Source organism: Phlebotomus papatasi, chromosome 2, assembly GCF_024763615.1.
Source record: "Phlebotomus papatasi isolate M1 chromosome 2, Ppap_2.1, whole genome shotgun sequence".
Classification (NCBI taxonomy): Eukaryota; Metazoa; Arthropoda; class Insecta; order Diptera; family Psychodidae; genus Phlebotomus; species Phlebotomus papatasi.
Genome location: NC_077223.1, coordinates 101,723,970 through 101,747,506, shown reverse-complemented (window position 1 = coordinate 101,747,506; position 23,537 = coordinate 101,723,970). Strand labels below are relative to the sequence as shown.

At 33.5% G+C, this 23,537-nt stretch overlaps 1 protein-coding gene across 20 annotated transcripts in view; it reads left to right on the top strand.

Moving 5' to 3' along the window:
* The first annotated feature begins 4,142 nt into the window (after positions 1 to 4,142).
* The window catches only part of LOC129800462 (PDZ and LIM domain protein 3), a 44,859-nt gene continuing 25,464 nt past the window's right edge, over positions 4,143 to 23,537 (top strand). For 3 of the 20 annotated variants that reach the window (XM_055844865.1, XM_055844857.1, XM_055844853.1), the window contains exons 1-4: positions 9,811 to 10,267; positions 15,456 to 15,604; positions 15,730 to 15,846; positions 17,698 to 17,899. In XM_055844865.1, the coding sequence (XP_055700840.1) occupies positions 10,151 to 10,267; positions 15,456 to 15,604; positions 15,730 to 15,846; positions 17,698 to 17,899 (585 nt within the window). In that variant the 5' untranslated portion in view covers positions 9,811 to 10,150. Of the gene's footprint in view, positions 4,427 to 9,667; positions 10,268 to 15,455; positions 15,605 to 15,729; positions 15,847 to 17,697; positions 17,900 to 23,537 lie in introns of those variants that run through there. The other 17 variants (XM_055844851.1, XM_055844847.1, XM_055844848.1 and 14 more) reach the window with 14 other exon arrangements.

The following is a 23,537-nucleotide window of genomic DNA, read 5'->3' as shown; positions in this document are numbered from 1 at the left end:
AAACGATATTCCATGTTTTAAAGCTTAAACGAAAAACTTTAGATAAAACTTTCATTTATTGTTATCTTTTGCTCATTAACTCAAAAATCACCCATTCAGATGTATTTCGATCGAAATGGCATGTTCCTTCCTGACTCATTCACATTTAAAAAGACTAGGGAAATGTCTCAAAATAGAAAATTGATGTACAATTATCTGTGGCATAATTAATTACGTTGCGAGATCAAAAACTGAAGAAAGTCTCAAGGCGATGAGACGCTCTTTTTTTTCTACAAAGTTGAAGGGGTCAGTGGATCCATTTGGGAAGTTAAAAATAGGAAAGTCAAAAAACATGTTTCTTTGATATTCATCTTCATATCATTAAGCTTGACGACAATTAAAATACTTTCTTTAAGAGCAATATCTGCGGAGATCTTCATGAATTCATGATAAAATTTCACCCACATTGTCGCAATAATTTGGTTAATTTCATTCGGTAAAATCTGGCACAAGATGCTGGGAAAATGATATTGTGTTACTACACTGTGAAAAATAAAATAAATGCCCTGCAATGGATTTTCCAAGGGATAAGTGGCTCTCAGAGTCCATACAAAATCGATAGATCGGCACAATTTTGCTACACTGAGAGAAATCCGAAAAAGTTAAAATAACATTCCGGAAATGTTAATTTTACCCTGCAGTATTGATCCGAATTCGGTGTAAATATTACCCTTTTTAGGTGTATTAGGGGTTAAAGTTAACCTTTTTCATATTAATTTTACCCTTAAAAAGGTGTAAAATTAACATTAAAAAATGTTGATATATTTTTACACCTAAAAGTGTCAAAGTTATGAGGAAAAAATGTTAATCGCACCCTCTTTTTTTTCTCAGTGTAAGAAATCGACAGATCTGCACAAATTAACCAGAAAGTGGCAGATCGACAGATTGGCACAAATGTGCTAAGAAATCGAAAGATCTGCACTCGAGTGAATCGTGAGCGTCACGATTATGTATACCCCTTAAGATTTTCCTTAAGGAGCTTTGTATGAATTTGCTAAAAATTGTCAGAAAAGCTAAAGAACAATACAGAATGAACACCAAAATATATTTCCAAAAGTAAAAAAAAATAGCCGAGACACACATACCATAAAAAGCATAAAAATATCCATAAGCCATAATGAATAATAGATTTAATAGCGCTAGAATTTTTTTCAAATTTCTATTTTCACTTCAAAATGTCTTTCCTAGAATTTTTCCATGCAAGTATGCTATTTTTATTTTTACAATTTTTGAAGAACTTTTTAAAAGAAGAAAAGTCATTTACTTTAGTGCTGATAATTAGATATTTGGTGTGTGTATCAGCTCAATAAAAAAATTTTAATATGAAATTTTCTTTGCTTAAATGTGTCTACAACAGTGACAGCCAAAATCCCGAAAGCCAAAATACCGAAAACCAAAATCCCGAAAAGGCCATAATCCCGAAAGCCTAAATCCCGAAAGCCAAAATCTCGAATGTTCAAAATCCTGAAAGGTATGAAATTATATGGAGGAAAATGTTTAGAATAATTTCCCAAGACATGGAAGATTTCCCTTTGCCTCCAGCAAGCGCGGGTGCAATCGTGGGAGTACACTTTTAATAATTCGGGATTTTGGCTTTCGGGATTTTGGATTTCGAGATTTTGGCATTCGGGATTTTGACCGGGACCCAAAATTTTGATAAAAACGCAAATTTTCACGATAATTACTCCCGAAGAGGTTTGCAAAGATTTGCTAAAAAATATCTCATAAAATGTAAAGAAGAATACAGAATGTACATCAAAATTGATTTTCAAAAATAAAAAATAGATATATTAGCCCAGACACATGCCATAAAAATATCTATAATGAATATTGGATTTTATAGGAAGTTCCCTTTCAATGTTTTTTTCATTTTTCTGCGCAAGTATATTCACTTTTAGAAAAGCTTTTCAAAAAGAGAAAGGTTAATAATTTTCTTTAGAGTATTCAACCATTTTTTTTTATTTACTCTATAATAATGCTTAATGTGAGTGAACTGTGAGTAGCAGATTAGCAGATCGCGCCAATAATTCTGAAAATTCACACTGATCGCCTTGATCAATTTACAAAACCGTGCTTAATGCTCGATAAATCTCCAAAATCACGATAATCGGCAAGCAAAGTGCACCGTAAGTGACAGATCCGTATACTCTCTGGAAACTTTCCTTGCTTATGGTTTCTTTTCTTTCTAGGGTAAAGTACTCTCCCTTCGAACGTTCACGCCTTCGAATAATCTAAATTTTCTTTTATTTTTCATAAGAAACTTATATACAATTACACGTAATTATCAATAATTAATGATAACTAATATTTAATATAAATGTGTAAGTTTTTTAGGAAAAATAAAAGAAAATACACATTATTCGAAGGCATGAGCATTTGAAGGAAAGAGTATACTTTCCCCTACATGGTTTTTGGGAACATAGGATGAAATCAACATTCATGGACGTTATACTCTTATGAACTGCGTGCAAAAATCTTAAGTTCTTACCTAGATTTCGAAAAACTATAAAATTAACAGATGATAATTTTTCGAAATCTGTTTTAAGTAAGAACTTCAGATTTTTCCAAGCTGTCATTAAGTGTATTATTTCCATAAGTGATGACTCCACCTACCGGTTTGTTACCGATTAAATTGATTGATAATTAAGAAAACCATTCCGAAATAGAAAATTGTTGAGGCAGAGCACATTTTAAAATGTTTTGCAATGAATAGCAATCTTGCAGACAAATAAACAGTCAATTCGCAAAAGGTAAATAATTTTCGGATGATTTACCGGTTCATAATCTATTAAAACCAGGGGCATGACGTTTCCTATGTCTCCCATATGTTTATAGCGTGCCGAAAAAACTTTTGAGTTTATTAAGTGTTTTCTGTCATTGCAGAATGAATTATCAAATAATACAAATACAAAATAAAAGCCTATTTAATATACAATAAGCAACCGAAAACCCAAAATTGGCAACCTACGTAGTTTTGGATATATCTCGTGAAATATGTACGAAAACAGGAAAAAATTATACTAAAACTGCTCGCATTTTTCAGAGATAATATCATCCCCCTGATTGAAACCGATGCAGCCGGGTTAAAAATTTCAAGACCTTTCAAAGAAATCTTATTTAAGGGAAATCTGTTGAAAAATATGCCACACAATGTGGTTTAACTTTTACCTTTGAAAATTCGATATCGAAAATGATTACCGCTCATAAGCATGTATGGACCAAATGCGATGAAAACGGATTAAGACCTTTTTTGCTTCTTTCAATTTTTATTCGCTACAACGTTTCGGGAATACGAGTGAAAAATTTGTTTAGCGATTAATTAGTCGATTTGAGTGAGTGTGAGTTTTAAAAATTTTTATTTAAGCTAAGACACACACCAAATCGAAAGAACATGCTCCTTACCATTTTTTAACGATCCTACGTTTTTACACAGCAAACTAATTAAAGTTCTAATCAATTAAAATTTGTTCTGATTTGACTTTAGAAGTAAAATAAAGTTTGTAACTTTGTTTGTTAAAATTTTATCAAAAGAATGTCAACTTTTTTATTTGGTAACATGTTTTCCCGCAAAATGACTAACTTTATAACAAATTTTTAAAACGATTCTGTTATCTTTTCATTTTCTTAACACTCTTAATATTCTGTAATGAAAAACATTCTTTTGACAAACTTTTAACAAAAATTGTGTTAGGTGTGTGTCACGGCTAGTAATGTTATCTAGTCCATGCCTGCATTGAGAAAAAAGAGGGTGCGATTAACTTTTTTTTACTCATAACTTTAACACTTTTTAGGTGTAAAAATATATCAACATTTTTTAATGTTAATTTTACACCTTTTGAGGGTAAAATCAACATGAGAAAGGGTAACTTTAACCCCCAATACATCTAAAAAGGGTAATATTTACACCGATTTCGGATCGATACTGCAAGGTAAAATTAATATTTCCGGAATGTTATTTTAACTTTTTCGGATTTCTCTCAGTGTGGGATTTTAAATTGATTTCTATCACTCAGAAAAAAAGCATGAGCTGCAAATTCCGTTAATTTTTAACAGTGTAGTGTTAATGAAAACAAATATTTCGATTTGCCAATAAATTTCGTCATGTGGTAAGAACGAATCAGTGGCTCGAGCGGCCGAATGACTTGTCCCAAAGAGATCCGAAGCATCTCACACTGAACGCGCGTCAATTTCAAAGTATCTCTAAAACCCGGTGAATCTCATCCTTGTTTCTTGTGAAAAAAAAATATAAATCAATAAAAGTGCTCTAAAAATGTCCTACCAACGTCCGGCTTTCTGGCGCATTCCGCAGAACAAAAGTGACTCACGAAAACCTATCTATTCCACCCAAAATCATCCCAAGAAAAGGGTTCAGTTCGTCGATGAGGCTGTAAGTAACTAAAAATTTTCTCCTTGTCTCACTTTTTCTGCTCTAAATATGAACACCATTCTCAAAGTGCAATCCAAGATCAAATGATCACTATTCCCTTCAAACATTTTTTTGATGAAAAATGTGAATTACGCATCAATTGAAACACTTGTGCTGATCTCTGCAGGCTTGAGATTCAAGACATCCTCACTATTTTAGAAAATCATACCAATTTTACACAATGTACTTTTCAATAAAAATTTTTCCAACATACTACAACCATGTGAGTGGCTTTTCTCAATGAGTTTCTTGGGCAATGCAAGATTAAAATGGCCCAACTGTAGGCAAAACTGGCGGAAATGCGGTAACTTTGAAGGGTATAGCAATGGAGGTGCCTGGTATTTGTCTCTGCAAAAAGATCCATTAATTAGCCTAAAAGTAATTGAACTCGGTATTTTGGATAATTGTTTAGGAATTTTGCTCTTTTTGTAAACAATTTGTGGTTTAGTTTGAATATCTAAACAGATTTCTATGTTGAATTCTAAATGTGCCGCTGGTTGTGAGACTTTAACAGATTTGTCTATATATTACCAAGAATTTTACATAGATAAAATGTGGTAAATTTTCCCAGTTTATAATTAGTTTTTTTTGTCGCTTGAAAACCGCTTCAATTCAGATTTATAACAGATTCCAAGACCTTTCAAATTAATCCATACGTGACCCAATCAATTAGCAAATGCACTCTCTAGAGCTGATAACCTTTTAATATTGAAAAATCATTATCCAAGGGAGTGATATTAGATTGAAAGTGGTGTACGAGTATATCGAAAATTTTGATTATAATATAATCCAATAATTTAAACAGATTAGTACAGATTGTTACCAATTAACAAAATACTTTGGACTAGTTCAAATTTGTTCGGAATTCAAAGGTCTTTCAAGTGAATCTTATACTTGTTCAAAAGGAATTAGAGATAAATTCGAAATATTATTTATATTTATGTACATAGAATCGCTAATCAAAGTTAATAATACCAAAATCACTCAGATTTCTCCGAAGTGAAAAACACTGACAAGGGAAGGTGGGTCACCCGAAGACCCCAAGTCGATATTTCCAACCATGTGGCTTCTAGAGCCAAAATAAAGATTTACCACCCCCGCAATACCCCCCTGTAACGGGTGACCCAATGAATTCCGAAATTAGTGACTATCACCATTGAATTTGTCGTGCCCCAATTAGCTTAAAATGCAATGTCTTATAAGGGCCGGCTTCCGCACGGTTCGAGACCTTCCCTTGTGAGAGAAATCCGAAAAAGTTAAAATAACATTCGGGAAATGTTTATTTTACCCTGCATTATTGATCCAAAATCGGTGTAAATATTACCCTTTTTAGGTGTATTAGGGGTTAAATTTACCCTTTTTATGTTAATTTCTCCTTAAAAAGGTGTAAAATTAACATTAAAAAATGTTGAATATATTTTTACACCTAAAAAGTGTTAAAGTTATGGGGAAAAAACGTTAATCGCACCATCTCAGGATCACTCAGGAATCAGGATCGCTCTGAGGAACTTTCGGACCTTTCGTTATCTATGTGAGTGCTTTATCTGGGTCTTGATTGGAAGCAGAAATTTTTTTATCTCTACTCCGTGGGAGAATGAGTGACTTGAATCACACTTGCTCTGATTGATATTTTGGCTTTCGATATTATGGCCCATTCGGGATTTTGACCCATTCGGGATTTTAGCTTTCGGAATTTTGGCTTTCTGGGTTTTGACCCATTCGGAATTTTGACTTTTCTGGATTTCAACCCATTCGAAATTTTACCTTCTCGGGATAATGGCCTATTTGGATTTTGACCCATTCGGGATTTTAACTTTTCGGAATAATGGCCCATTTGCGATTTTGGCTTTTCAGAATTTTAGCTTTCAGGATTTTGGCATTCAGGGTTTGAACCATTCGAGTTTTTAAATTTCGGGATAATGGCCCATTCGGGATTTTGGCTTTTCGGAGTTTTAGCTTTCGGGATTTTGGCTTTTAGAGCTTTGACCCATTCGGGATTTTGACTTTTCTGGATTTCGACCCATTCGAGATTTTAACTTTTCGGGATAATGGCCCATTTGGGATTATGACCCATTCGTGATTTTGACTTTTCAGGATAATGGCCCATCCGGAATTTTGACTCATTCAGGATTTGACTTTTCGGTATTGTGCCCAATCGGAATTTTGACCCATTTGGAATATGGGCTTTTCAGAATTGTATCCGGCAACACAGGCTCATAACTACGAGAGTCCACCCAGGGAGTCTTTGTCTTCTTTATTTTAATTTTCAACATTATAGTAACAGTTATCGATCCTCTATTTTCTATATCTTCAGCATCCTTTTCAGTAATATATTTTGATTCGATTCCGTAGACAGTAAAGCTGTCTTCAGACTAGAGGTTTAGTCCAGTTTCTGAAGATCTCAAAATCCTAAATAGCAACCAATTTTATTGCTTTTTCAGAATCTAATAGGTCATTTAATCTAAAAGACCAGTCCTGCTAAATTCATCCAAATAATCTTGATTAATAGGGAATTAGAGCAGTTAAGCCATATGGCTAAGCCTTAGGTCTCAAGGCTGTATAAGATTAACAGCAAATTGTGTGACATCGTGTGCCCTGACGAATAAACGAAACTCATTGGGGTTTCCTGAACGACCTGCAGATGACTAATCCTAAAAGAAAACAATCAATTAAGTCCGGGTCCCTAAAAATATTGCTGCATTATATTGTCTTACCGGAAAGAAATGAGCATGAACGAATATAATGTAAATCCCTGTATCTGCTCGAAAGGTAACTTCAACATTTTGTAATTGTGATGTTGTTGTTGTCGCTGTTAAATTATCCGCAAAACTATAACAAATTATCCCGGAGTTATTCTGCCAAAGCCCCAATAGGATTGACCATATGTAGCCATAACGCACATTAAGAAAATAAGCACAGAAAAACACTTCATTTTTAAAAATTATTTGTTCACTGATTTTTTTATGATATTTGTTTTAGAAGGTTAAGATGCTACTTTCACACTGACTGAATTCTCAAAAATTTCCATTTTCATAAAAGTTATCCTCCTAATCCTAATTTTGTGGCCATTCTCAAAAATGCTGGGGCAAATAGTATCAGGCATGGGATGTTATCGCATTTTGATTCGTATTGTTACGGGATTCCGTAAATTTAAAAAAAAAATCCTAGATAACATATTTTCACAGGGGCCCATCAATCCTAATAAATAGTGAAGCTATTTTTCACTTTTCCTTGTAAAAATTTTGCAGATATTGCACCGCGACTTACACAAATTTGCTTGAAGTTCTTGTATTATTTTGGCGAACATTATGAAATATGTATTTTTAGATACCTTCTAATACACGATTTCCAAATATATCAAAGTGATAAGTCAATTCTCTTTAGGAAAAAACTTGCCAATAGCTTCTATGCTTCTATGCAAAAACGTATGGAAAAATGAAATGTCGAAAGGCCCCTGTATTTACATAAGAAATTTATTCCTCTACACGTTTGTAAAACACAGTTTTCTCTCTCTGAACGATAAAATGCTTTTCAACCTATTTTAGAAAAAAAACACACAAAAGACTGCAAATCGTTTGACCAATGCAAACAACAAGCGGCGACACATGGCATTGATGTATTTTTTGCCGTGAGACATCATAAATTGTTTTGGTTTTTCTTGCTTTTTGCTCCATACCTTTTGTTACTTTTTACCCCAAATGGTCGTTCTTAATAAAAAGATTTATTGAGAGAAGAATCTTTGTAAAATTCTAAAATAGTTAGCGGCTTCCTGTTCAAAGAATCCAAGTCACTTAGGAAATAATCATCAGTGCATAAATTTTGAATAATAATTAGGTAATAATTGATAGGGGGAAGTACTCTCCCTTCGAACGTTCATGCCTTCGAATAATATGGATTTTCTTTCATTTTTCCTAAGACACTTACACATTTCTATTAACTATTAGTTAGCTTGCCATCAATTATTGATAATTGTGTGACAATCACGTGGAAGTCTCTTAGGAAACGTGACAGAAATTCACATTATTCGAAGGCATGAACATTCGAAGGAAGAGTACTTTCCCCTATATTCTTCAAGGAAAATATTTCAAAAATAGGGCTACAAATTTTGATATTTTTTCTTTTCTAAATTCCTTGTTCGAATTCTAAGAAACATACAACATCGAGGAAAGTCTATGGAAGCTATCCATGGAAAAAAAACTAAGCCGCTATCTTATTTATCTTGGAAGATATTGAATTGTGAAATTATCGATTTGTGACTTTTTGCCCCAGTTTCCCCTACGTCGAAAGCATTGTTGATGAATAAATTTATCTATCTAAATAGTAAGGTTTGAAATGGAACCTATGACTCGGCACTACTGCCGGACAAGTCCCTAGTCTCTTCCTTCCTCTCTGAAGGTCGTACAAAGTCCCATTCACAACAGTATTTAAATTCAAGATATGAATCAGGGGGGTGACATTAGACTCTGAAAAATGCGACCAGTTTTAGTGTAAATTTTTCCCTGTTTTTGTACACATTTCACGAGATATCTCCGAAACAACGTAGGTTACGAAATTGGGGTTTTCGGTTGCCTCTTCGTTATTAAATTGGCTTTTATTTTCTATTTGTATTTCTTGCTAATTCATTCTACAATGACAGAAAATACCGAATAAACTCCAAAGTTTTTTCGGCACGTTTGAAATGGGAAACACAGGAAACGTCATGCTCATGATATGAACAATCCCAATCAAAATTTATCTTATTATTTCAATCTACAACCTTGTCAACTCTAAATCATTAAATATTTAGGAAGATGTCATAAAAGTTTAAAGACTTTTCTTTGACGACCTTTCTTTTCTTCAAAGAATTTTCTTCTTTGACTTCTCGAGGCGCCACAAAAAATTCCAAAGTGGTGCAAAATGCACAACTTGGTCCATCTCTGAGACAAAATGTTTTGGCAGGAAAATGCTATAACCGTTAGTATAAATCTGTGGGAAATAACACTAATATTTCCACTAAGAAGAGTGAAAGTTTTAATGTTTACACCATAACATGAAAAAGCCCCCAGTTTACAGTGACACAAATACTGAAAATTCTCAGCACTTCCTGGGCAATTTGGTGTGTTTGGGTCTATGCAAAAGAAGGAGTTTGGGAGGAAAATTGTCTTGGTATTTCTGGCCACTATGCACAACGATCATGGGAGTTTTCACAAAAAAAAAGAAGGCATAACAAATAGGACAGAGGGAGTGAGAAATGCAATTGACTGTGCGCTTTTCTATTTCTTCTCGAGGCGATCTCTGTGTCCGAATCACGTGGATTTTTCCGAGGATGTTTGGGATGATCGAGAGAGTGAATCTTGCAGAGAGCCAAAATATCTCAAATTAGTACACTGGCTTCACACGAAGAATAAACATCGGACAGAGAAAATTTCTTCAAGTGAAAACTTTCTTCCAAATCAGAGGATCTTTCTTTCGTGCGTGGATTTTCTAGAGTTTTCTTCGGGCGATTAGTGTTTTGGGGATTTTTTTTCCGGGGAGTGATAAAGTGGATTATTTATTTTTTTAATACCGGAAAAGCACAAGGAAGGCTAGTGTTAAATTTTTAGGAGGAAAAGTGATTAATTTGCAAATTGCTCTCTGTCGAAGTGGCTAAATTTAACGTCGACTTTTGAATTTTTCGGGAAGGGACGCACAATAAAAGGGGGACAAATGAGCCCCAAATTGAATGAATTTGTGGTTGTTCTTCAGCGAGATGGAGCCAAGACTCCTTGGGGTATCCGTCTCGTTGGTGGTAGTGACTTGGATACTCCTCTGATCATCACAAAGGTACAAAAAAAACAAATTATTTCTGTTGGGCAATGATCTTCTTGCAAATTTTCTCACCTTGACACATTTCAAAGCCAAAAAGATCATTGAAAAATTAGGTTGACTCTAATTGCGCCTTTTTGGGGGAGGGAGGGCACCTCAAAGTGACTTTCACTCTTTCTAAAAATTCTTCAAAATAGGAAAATTCTTTCGAAATATCTGGCTTTTTTCCTCTCACACCCAAACAATTAGCCAAATAGTCAAACAAAATTTCTTCATAAGTCCAACACACTTTTGCTCTCAACACATTTGCCAAGTACATTTCCCACATTAAAATTTTCACTGAAATATTTCCATTTTGCAAAATTTTCTTTCGTGGCCCAATTTTATCGTGCAAAATGTCATGAGATGATCGCGCAAATGAATCGTGCAATATAACTTTAAAGCACATTCTAATCGCGCATGATCATCCCCAACAAATAAAATATCCCAAATTTATCAATTGATCAGCCATTGAGATCTGCTTGAGTGAAAAGTTTCTGGTAATTTGAACCACAAATCAGCTGAAAAAAGATCATGAGACACAAAAGAATCTCGCGGAGTTTCTTATAAAAATACCGCAATGTGATCGCAATAATTCTTCTTGAGGCGAAGAATGATCCTCTGCCTCAGATTTCAACTTTTTTATAACGCTTTTAATTTGTGTATTTTCTTGGTTGTTTTCTCATGTTTTCTTTCTGGGAAAAACACGAAAATTTCTAGTGAGACGATCTTCAGTTTGAAAAGATCATGACCTCAATGATTTATGTAAAGTCATTTGGTATAATGGGAAAATAGGGATTTCAGCACTCAACTGAAAATATAGGAAAAAATGGTAAATTAAAATTTAAAAATAGCATTCAGAAACCAGAAATTGCATTAGCGCATAATTTGTAAAGAAATCTTTGTAAAAATCTTATGAATCGTGCCACAATTCCTATCTCTATTCCACTTCCTATTCTGTTTTTACATGCAAACTTATTGCTATAACTGAAAGGATTGTAAAATGCACAAAGTTTTCATATAGGGTAAGTGTGCTAAATTCCGGCCAGCTTGCAATTTCGGCCACATTTTTTGTTCCTCGAATTTCAGTGAATTTTTGGTTTTTGCGTACTCTAGAAACAATACAATGCAAAAAATAACAAAAAATGTCGATTAGACAAACAAGATGATCTGAAAAAGACACTCGAAGAATTCCGGAAGGGCATGGACCTATGAAAATGAAAGTGGTCGAAATAGGACACCAATGTTATATCAACATTTTTATTCATTTTAGAATGTATTAAGAATGAATTTAGAGAAAATAAAGACGATAGACTGTCTACAAGGTTTCAAGGAACACTCCTTACACAAAAGTAACATATAAATACAATTTGTATTAAAAATATTACATTTCAAATTTGAGACTTTGGCGTTTGCATGCAACTGTGTCGAAATTTGGCACACTTACCCTAATCTCAAAATTATTTACAAACGTAAAAACGAATGAGACGGAATGAGACGGAATGAGATTAGGTTAAGTAATTTGGTTATGCAGGAAGGACTTTCTTTTTCCGATCGTATTCTCTTATTTGAAGAGGTTATTTACAAAAGTTTTAGGTTATGTTAAGCCTAACCCTAAAAACTCAAATAATTTTATGCGACATAATATTTTCGTTTGTCCTCCATGGAATTTTTTCATCAATAATTTAGTCAGAACGAAAACTCTCATCATAAAGTCCTTTCAATTGTAAATGAATCAAGGATTAACCTCAAAACTTTACACATTTAATTTGAAATGTGTTTCTTCTGTGTTTGATTGAATACTCAAGCAAGAGTTGCAGTATTAGACATATCAATTAGATTCTGCTTTCCTTACTGCAGGCTTGATTCGCATTATTATTGAAAGTATTATTCTAAAATTCTAGATCATGCCTCGCCTTACATCAAAAAAGGCAATCATCAGATAAAAAAGTCATAAGTTCAATTTAAAATAAAAACTATTAAATAATTCTAAAATGGGTAATTGTAAAAGTTACAAAAGTAAGAAGCCGGGAGATTAAATTATAAAAAGAGGTTATGCAAAAAAAACTATCTCTGATGGAGGTTATGTTAGGCCTAACCTTAAAAACTCAAATAATCTTGACGGCAGCATATCTCAATTTGCTCTTCAAAAGATTTTTCATTAATAAAGAAACAATAAGTTAAAACTGATCTTAAAGTACCTTAAATTACAAATGAATTAAGAACTAACCTCAAAATTGCAACCTTTAAATTAATTTTGAAATATTCTGTTTTATTTTGTTTAATTCTCAAACAAGAGTTGCAGTATTTTGAATTTAAATTAATTAAATAAGATAGAGTTCAGCTTCAGGTTTCCTTTGCATTTTTCTTTGAGACTCATTCCATTTTTTAGTAAAAACACAATTCTAGAATGCATAGCCTAACCTTGAAAAATACGATGAAAGAAAATTTTAAAAATGCCCATGCATTGAACGATCCCAAGCTTCATAATGACTATATTTTTCTGAGTTAATGTCGTTGGTATCTTACGAAGCATAGACTAACTAACTCCAAAATTTACAGATGTAAGAAGTCGTGAGATTAGGTTATAAAATGAGGTTATGCAAGAAACTCGCACTGATCGAGATTATGTTATTCCCAACCTCTTAAAAACTCAATAATTTTGTATGATAGCATATTTCAGTTTGCTCTCTATAGGATTTCTTGAATTACAATATATCCAGAACAAAAATTAAGAACGGCACTTAAAATTTTTTGAGTTGTAAATTAATTAAAAATTAACCTCCAAAACTTCTCAGTTTAAATTACAAATGTTCTGTCTTATTTGATTAAATTCTCAAACAATACTTGCAGTATTTGAAATCATTAAAATACACATTGCTAGTTGAATCACAAACTGGGCTATCAACATTTCATTTTTGTCTCAAACGACACATTTTTGCTGCCTATAGTTATTTGTAACAAATGCAAAAGCAAAAGCAATGTAACAGCTTAATTGCTGATCCAACCGACAGACACCGACAAAATATCAAGTTCGACTTAAAATTTATCAGTTGTTAGGTTTGACTCGCCTTTAAAGTAAATACATTATTCTAGAATTTGAGGTTATGCATAACATAACCTCAAAAAAACAGTCATCACATGAAAAGAAATTTCAAAATTCAATAAACAACAAAAATTCGCAGTAATGCTAAAATCGGCAGTTATTTGTGATACTGATTTCAACGAAATAAAAGAGAAAGAATTTGAAACTGTCAAATTATCCAAAAAAAAAGTCATCTAGGACATATAAAATGATTCTGCAAAATATTTTTTTTTGTTTTTAAGGCTATATATTCTTAGTAGAACCTAAAGCTTCTCGAATTAACCCATTATTCAGGAAAACAAGAGAATAAGGCATTTAAAACTGATTTTATTGAAGTTAAGGCATACATAACCTCAAATTCAAGAACAATTTCTTTAAAAAATAAGAAAACCACGGTTATTCTACAGAAATTTGATAACCTAAATGGTTTTTATTTTTTTGAAAAAAATCCATCGTTTTTATACATTTGCACGCAAATGTATAAAGCACGCACAGCTGTATTTTTCCATAAATATTATTTATTCTTTAATCAGAAAAATAATTGAAAATTGAATTTTTAACAGATAAAATATACAAAGCCGTAAATTTATGAATAGCAGGTAGAGACACTTAAGGAACAGCTCAACTTCATTTTTTTGTACTGAAGCCGCTTTTCATTGTTCGACTTTTGGTGTGTCTGACTTTTAGTAAATTAACCTACAATCAAAGCGAAAGACTCCTCGACTAAATTGTTTTTCAAATTGACTTCTAATTGAAAGTACCAAATTGAATACAAAATTTATGACGTAGGCCTTCAGAAGATAAATCCTATTAACCCACCTTCCTTTATTTGCATTACCGAGTCAATAAAGTGTGACGTAATTTGGCTCACTGACGTCGCAGTAATGTAAGATTTACGTCGGCTGAATTACTTTTGCTCGAAGTATTTTTAAAATCTTAAATATAACATTTAATTTACATCAAGTTGCTAATTCGGTCAGAAATTCTTATTAGACTTCATAAAAATATAATTTACGATATCATAGACAAGTTTAGCTGAGCTTTGCAAATAAACACGTGTCATAAAACCATGTTGAATAAATAAAAATAAAATGATGCACTGTTTTTTCGTTTTTGTTCTCATTTTATTTTAATGTTGTACTTACTAACAATTACGTAGCAGTTTTATTAATTTATTTATTCTGTTTACAATCGAGTCCTTTCAAGTAATTTTACGTTTTGCGGCCACCACCGTCTTGGAGTTTACACAGGTTTTATTTGCCATTTGGTATGATGCATTTTTCAAACTATCATTATCACTACACTGAGAAAAAAAAGATGGTGCGATTAACTTTTTTTCCTCATAACTTTAACACTTTTTAGGTGTAAAAATATATCAACATTTTTTAATGTTAATTTTACACATTTTTAAGTGTTAAATTAACATAAAAAAGGCTAACTTTAACCCATAATATACCTAAAAAGCATAATATTTACTCCGATTTCGCATCAATAATGAAGGGTAAAATTAACATTTCCGGAATGTTATTTTAACTTTTTCGGATTTCTCTCAGTGTAGCATCTTTTTTTCTCAGTGTTTTCAGACTTTGCTTTGCAACTCATTTTAATATTAAAAAAAAACTGGATATTATTATGTATGATTTTAAACACCAATAAACAATTTCTCAAACATCAATAAAATTGTCATTTTGACCCAATTCTATGGATTATGGATGTTTCTTAAAATAAATACCACTCCTCCTGAGTTGAGAAGACCACCAAAGATCACTTATGATCACAGATTCCCTATGAAAATCTTTTATTACCACTTCCACCCGAAACAATCATGAATATTATTTATTGTTAAGCTAAACAAGCCACATTTTGGCATCAATCTTGCACAATTTAGCAATTTATTTGCACATCAGTCATCCGCTGAATGTATTCGGAGATCATCAAAAACATTTTGCTGAATATCATAAATCATTGCAACTCTTAATTGCCTTTCCTTCATTTGAAGAGAGCATTTAGGAAAATTGGCGGGAATTTTCTCTTTGTGCGATCATGAAGATCACTGAAAAGATGATCTTTTATGCCTTTCAGGTGACTCTGGGAAGTCCAGCGTATGGCGAATTGGTTCGTGGGGATATCATAACAAAAATCCAGGACTATGATAGTCGAGATTTGAGGCACGAGGATGCTCAGCATCTCTTCAAAAATGCCGGAAATAAGATAAAGGTCGTCGTTCAGAGGTGAGCAATTGTATTAAACACGATCATTTGCAGATCATGTAGAGATCGTGCACGAGTTTCTTTTCTCGCACAAATTAATCCAGGATCAAAACTAATAAATATCACTGAATGCAAATCATCTCTAGAAACAATTTGGTGGCTGGACAGACTCTAAGTAATGGATCATCGAGATGCTCATCGACAATTCCACTGAGTCCTTTGCAACTCAGTCCAATTCCACCACACAGCAATCTTCCATACAGGTACTAAGAGATCACAAAAGATCGCACTCCAGCCTCCTCTGTAGAAATTGCGCACAAGTCTAACAATGCTAACGCATTTTGTGATTTATACTGAGATCATGCAATCATGCTTAGCAAGGGGCAGATAACTGGGCAGTTCACTGTTCGATCGAATACCGATTTGGCGATCATTTGTGTAATTGTGCTTTCGGTCACCGATTATTCGCGAAGATTATGCCGACTGCTGCCGATTGTTTGCGAAGATCTTATCGATTTGCTAATCTTTTCTCGTCAGTCGCCGATTTCTTGGAATGATCATACCAATCGATGATCTATCTCAAATATTCTATAAACGTATCAATATTTCGATAAGGTAACCCTGATTTATCGATTTTTTACAAAGAAACCCACCGATCGTTGATGATTTGTAAATATCTTATCGATTTTCGAACTCCTTGCAATGGCCATTCGATACTCATTCAACTTTAACGTTGGCCTGCTCCTGAAGTCAACTCCGTGAATTTATCATATGATATTGTCATATCGTTACAGAATTTCTCTTATGTCGATCACATGTCGATCATTCGCTCTCATAACGATATACCGATTTCTCATTTAAAAAAAAAACCTACCGATCATAGATCGTTTGCAAAGATCTTATCGATTTGCCGATATTGTGTAATCTTATACCGTTTACACAAAGATTATGCTGTTCGCCAGTTAGTCGTGAAGACGATCGTCCCAGTCGTCGACCTATCTCAAAGATTCTGTAAATATGTCGATATTTCACTGAAGCAATGCCGATCTACTGATTTTTCGCAAAAAAAACCTACCGATCGTCGATCAGTTGCAAAAATTATGCTGATCATTGATTAGTTGTAGAGATGGTCAGGTCATACCAATCATCGATCTGTCACAAATATCTGTCCAAGGGATAACTTATTCCCATTTTTTCTGACAAGGGTTTCTGGTTTCTCGAGTTTCGCGATGCAATTTTTGGGTTCCTCTGGTTTCGCGATGCAGACACTGGGTTTCTCGGGTTTCGCGATGCAATTTTTGGAATTCTCGGGTTTCGCGATGCAATTCTTGGGTTTCTCGGGTTTCGCGATGCAGAAATTGGGTTTCTCGGGTTTCGCGATGCAATTCTTGGGTTTCTCGGGTCTCGCGATGCAATTTTTGGGTTTCTCGGGTTTCGCGATGCAGAAATTGAGTTTCTCGGGTTTCGCGATGCAATTTTTGGGTTTCTCGGGTTTCGCGATTTTTTGAGTTTCTCGGGTTTCGCGATGCAATTTTTGGGTTTCTCGGGTTTCGCGATGCAATTCTTGGGTTTCTCGGGTTTCGCGATGCAATTCTTGGGTTTCTCGGGTCTCGCGATGCAATTTTTGGGTTTCTCGGGTTTCGCGATGCAGAAATTGAGTTTCTCGGGTTTCGCGATGCAATTTTTGGGTTTCTCGGGTTTCGCGATGCAATTTTTGAGTTTCTCGGGTTTCGCGATGCAATTTTTGGATTTCTCGGGTTTTGCGATGCAATTCTTGGGTTTCTCGGGTTTCGCGAAGCGTTTCTCGGACAATTGACGAGGGTTTCTCAATATGAGTTACCCCTTGGATCTGTCGCTTTATTTACCGGTCGCCGATCATTTGTGAAGATCGTGATAATCCTGCGACTGCCAATGCAAGAATTTTTCAGAAAAATCCTTATCCTTTGTTATTTATTGCTTCTGGTATATTACGAGAGCCACTTATCTACCCCTTGATGCTTTGCGCGCTTGCTAGAGATCATCGATCGTCTTCGTAATTCATTTGTGTTCATTTCTTCTTTCGAATATCGCAAAATCTTTCATCTGTGTGTGGAAATCATGACAATATCATGAAGAAATGTGTCCCCGGCCGGAGCAAGACATCAGTCGCCCTACGAGTCCCTTCCTCAAACAGTATTTCCCCACGTGAATGAATCCGGGGGCTACGAAGCACCTCAACTGTCGCCCAGGCCACCTTCTAGCACAAGCTTCTCACCACAGCCCACCAGAGATTATCAGCTGGAAGCCCAGGAAGAAGCCAGCGTGATCCTCAATCAAGTAAGTAACGATCTTTTAGCATTTTGCCTACCTTCAGGCGGTTTCACCCACAAGATCGCATACGATCGTATATTTAAAATTTCAAATCTCTCAAAATCTAACTGACAAGGCTCCCCATTGTCCAAAAAAAAAATACCTCCAAATCCCACGAAAGTCGCCCCCGATTTTCCCTGGTGGGACTTGCAAGCAAAATGAATGATTACATCCAACAAGTGAGAGTACGTGATGATCATGTAAAATTTATTTTCACTCGATGTTTCTCTGGCAAACGTCCAAGATGAATCGTAAACAGAAAATTTTTCATTGCTGGCCGATTCAATGGCGAGTTTGAACTTATTCTTATACATCCCAATTCTGAAAACACGAACAGCAAACATCCAAGAGAGATTATTCCTGAGCAATAAACAAGAGGCATTTCGAAATACAGGTCTCCCATTGGGTGATTAAGGATGGCACTAGAGAAACTCATCAATGATTTCCCTTGAAGGAATTTCACAATACACCCCCTCTCTTGGTAATTTACGAGTGTTTTCATCTTGAGTCAGATGGTCTTATGCAATTTTGCCAATTATAGGATTACCATTATGTAAAATGTGATACAATTTTTTCTATGATCATCTTTCGGGGGAAGAATTGCGGCGCAATTATCACACCTTTGAAAGGGGCAAAGGTGTACTTTGGGAACGCAAAAGCTAACTAAGAAGTTATCAGCTGGTATTGAAAGATGTTTTACGTTTAGGGAATTCATCTTGATCACATAATTGCAATAGCTTCATCTTTTATTTACCATACGGTAATTATTTATAACACAATAAAGACTTTTTAAAATAAAAATAAAAATTATGACGGTTGAATTCAAAATGTAATATTTGAGGTTATGTGGAGAAAGTTTTGCGTGATGATTTAATTATAACCTTTTTTATCCGGTGTTTGGCTTCCTCAATATTATCGTACTGTAGGTTTTTATTTAACAAAAACTTATAATGCTAAACGCTCTAAGCTCATTTTTTTTTCTTTGAAATGGCGTACGTAACACAAATCCTTTAAGTTTCTGAAAACATTGTTTATATTTGAGGAACATGATTGTATTTAATATTAAACTATCATAGACAATTTTTAAAATAATTTAAATAAGAATAAAACACTTTCTTTTTTTACAAATTCCCGTGATGAGGTTATGGTAAACATAACCTTAAAAAGTCAAAACATTGTTTTGTAGGATATTCTCTGAATTCGATGCCTAAGGGAAGTGTTACTCAGTACTTTCATCGCTATAAAAAAATAAAACTTATCTGAAAATTCATTTAATATAAAAAGAAATAAATTTCTAACCTCAAAGATATATTTCGAATATTTTGTTGAACATCTCTGAGGGAATTTATTCAATTCCGTAAGGAACATTGAGATTTTTGAGTTATTCAGAAAATAGCGTATTCATTGAAGTGCATTTTACCCGAAATTATACCTTTCATAACCTCAAATTCTAGTATAACATCATTGAAAAGTAAGAGGTTTAGGTAGATTGTGAAACAACTTATTACAATTCTTAATCCAAGTCCGACGATGTGTTTTATTGACCGAAAATTCTTTGACTTCTCAAGTTCTGATAACAAGTTAGCAAGGAAACATAACCTCGAACCTCAAAGTATTATAACGTATATAACCTATAAAACAAAATTTGGGATCAAGTTTAAAACTTTGTATTATAAATTAGCAGAGGCGTGCAAGAACCGTTGAAACCGAATAAACGTCAAATAAAACATGTACGTCAATGGTCAAGACGCTGCTATAACAAACATATTTTGACGTTAATTCGGTTTCAACGGTTTTTGCACACCTCTGAATTAGAATATATTTTTGGAACCAATAAGGAAATAGTGCAAAATATTTTTGCCTGATAGTGATAACGGAAGGAGTTCAAATAAAAAGCTAATCTCAAATCAAAAACTCAAATTCTGGACAAACCAATTATAATTATAATTACAGAGTAAAAAGTGCTAGCCAATTAGAAATAAAATTCATTACAATATTTAAAATTTAATTTCCGGATTTCATTTCAATATTTAATATCGGAAATAATCTGTCTTTACAGGTTAGGTTAGAGGATTAACAAGAAAACATAGCCTCAAAGTAACGACCTATATACAATTAAATCGTGAACAAATTTCTAGACATTGTACAACAGATTTGCAAAACATTTTTAGAAACAATATGGATGTAGGGAAAAATGCCCATGCTTTGCACGGTCCCAAGCTTTATAATGACTAAATTTCTCATATGGTTCGCAATTAATGTGACTCATTGCACCTATATTTAAAAAACCAGGGGGAAGTGTGCTTTTTTTTAAATATATTGCGGAGACACCTTTATTCAAAAACATAGGAAAAAATAGCCATTACGAAGCTTGGGATCATACGAAGCATGAACACTTTCCCCTAATACATTTTTTGTCTGATATAGTGATAGACCAATGATCTGAAAGGTTAATTCAAATTATTCACCTCCATTCTCTTTCTGAACTTAGAGAAAGTGAGCTACTCTAAACTAAAATGAACTTCAGATTGCTTCCAGTCAAAATTTAAATCCTCAGTTTTTAGGTTATACTGTAACAATTTAATTTCAACCTAACCTCAAAATTAAATTTCTGTTTTTTTTTCGTATTTTAAATTTATTTAATACAGAGAAATACAACTGGAAAAAATGACTACTCAACCCACTCAACCTAGATCAGACATAAAAACAGTTGACTATGAACTCAATATGTTGTTATTCTTAAACCATAACTCATGTTTAACCTATAAGTTAAGTTTGGCCATAGTCTAGAATTGCGAAAAAAAGACCATCTGCATTTTTTTTGTATAAATGTTTCTTTTTTCATTGAAATATGATATAAATAATATGAGAAAGTCCCATAGATTTTCATCTAAACCCACAAACAAATGCATGATTTATTAAGTTTTTTATTGAACCAAAATTTAGTAAATTGGTTTAATTTTATCTAAACTAAACGGTCAAATTAATTATTATTTTTACAATAAAAGTTGGGAAACATAAACTATTTATATCCAAAAACCTTTTAGGTTATGTCATACATAACCTAATTTTTCAGAAATAAGCTATTGAGTTAAATTAAATATAGTTCTTAAATTCTTCTACAGTTTTTTTTAAACTATGAATTGTTGAAAAAAAATAATAATAATGCGCAAAAGGAAAAGAGATCTCATAAGAAATTTAATAGTTATAAAAATATTTCTCTGTGAGACGAATATTATATCATTTTGCTGTCTATTTGAGCGATAATTTGCAAACTTTCTCGCAACTTTGTAGGATTGGACAGTGGCCAGGGCAGCAGAAGTCTCTCTTTTCGAACCAGCAAATAAATTCCCGATGATTTTTCTGCCCACCCACCAAAAGTCCAATTAAAAGGAAAAGTGAAGATCACCCAATTTTCTCTGAATTTGTGCCATTTTCCCATGAAAAAGAAAAGAAAAACAATATCATTGAGACCTTAATCTGTCCACTGACACTGATTATATTTTTACATCAGGATTATTGCACATCGCCAGACCTTTTCATGATCAATCCAATGAAAATGTCAGTGATTTTTGTGATGGTCGAGCAGAGTGAAAAAAAATTGCTGTGATTTTAGCTTGAGACTTTTCATCACAAATGTGTATTTTTGACTCGTTTGTCTTATTTTTATCTCCAAACACATAAACTTTTTGGCTATTTTTCTCAATTTTTATTTGGATCGCTTTTCACTTTGGATCTTATTCTTATACATACATTTTCTTGCAGCGGAAAATTCATGCCCGCCTTTTTACCCATAAAAATTTCACTTTGGAATAAAATTTATGGAAAATTCTGAATTTGGGAGAATCTTTTAAGCGCAATTTATGAGTGCAAGAAAATGGGCATTTCCCCAAGAAACACTTTCTGATCTTTATGGCCTTGTGGGAAAGAATTTTCTGCTCCTTAGAAGTCACTATTCACTGGTAAAAATAAAAGGATCAAATTGATCCAAATTTCATCCTTTTGCATAGGATGGATCAAAATTCGAACTATGAATGCATATTTCTCATAATAGGACATGTGAATTTGATCTATCCTTTGCAAAAGGATCAATTTGATCCTTTTATTTTTACCAGTGATTTGTTTAAATGGAATTCTTATTATAAGGAAAGGACTTCCCGATAAGAGACTCGGAGAACCCTACAAGCAGTTCTTAGAAATAAATCTGCATACAATGAGCATTTATCGCAATAAACGAGTAGAGATGTCTGATATCTATACAAAAATTATGGCAAAGACTTTACATATTTCTTCTACATAACCGCATAAAAGAGGTTTATATTTGAGTGAATGGCGAATTTTTACATCCATAATATAACAATTATTTATTTTAGATATAATCACGTTAAAATATATCAATTATATATAAATAATATATAATCGCTATACAATATCAATTTTATAACTACTGGTCGTAGAATTATCAATTCCTTTCCATTTAGAATTTTTTAGAAAAATGTATGCATTTATTCACACGATAAATTCGAGACATGCTTCTTATGAACGGTTGGCGCTGAAAATAGGCTGGAAATTGACGCCTAAAAATGTTTTGCATACATCACGGCGTTTCCGTAACTTATTCCAAAGACCTCTCCTGTCGGTATGCAATTTTTCTGTGCCACTGGAGAGAGTTTGCGGGCTTTTTTCGGTCCCGAGAATTTTTTTTGAAAGAGGAACTCCTTGTAAATTGTAAAAAAGCTCATCTACCTTGAATCTTGAAGGGGAAAACTTGAAATCGTTATAGTTGTTAAACTCTTTTATGCGAAAACAAACAGCAATTTTACGCGTTCTCCTGGATATAACTCCTTAACTCTTTTGCGTCACACTTTTTTTCAGCAGATGAATTCATGTAAAATTAAGTTTTTCCTAATGCTTTATGATCAAATATAATAGTTCAGAGAGGAAAAAAAAATTCCATTGCGTGAAAACTCGGAAAAACCCCGGGTCATATATGACCCTGTTGTCCTCAAGGGAAGTGTACATACCATTTTCAAAATCTATATCACGGGCTTTTTAAGAGTTTTTTTGCTTGAATTTATTAATTTGGCCAAAACCATGGCAAACTGGATTGTCTTGATGAACACTGTACTCCTGGTGTTCAAGGCATCTTCCTGGTAATCCCTTGAACAGTCACTGTCACAATATTTTGAGTGGTATTTGGCAAAAATAAACTTATCCACATATTTCTTCACACACATCTTGATTTTTGTAATAGTAGCGACCTGTATGCCTTCGGTAATCAACTGACTCTGAATTTATGGAACAGATATCATGGGGTCACTATCAAAGATACTTATAATACAGTTATAAACCATCTGAATCAAACCCTGGGTCTGGCCAGTAGTGTTTTCCACATATACTTATATTTTATCAACATAAATTTTGACGATTTTATGTACATCCTGTAGGGATTTTCCATCCATACCGAAAATTTATGACGCAGATTCATTCCGGGAGTGTTTCTGAACAATTTCTCTTCTTTTAAATTTTTGTAACTTGCTATTTTGGCCTAAATTTTAAATTAACAAAAAACATTTTATTTCTTATTATTTATCATTTTGTTTAT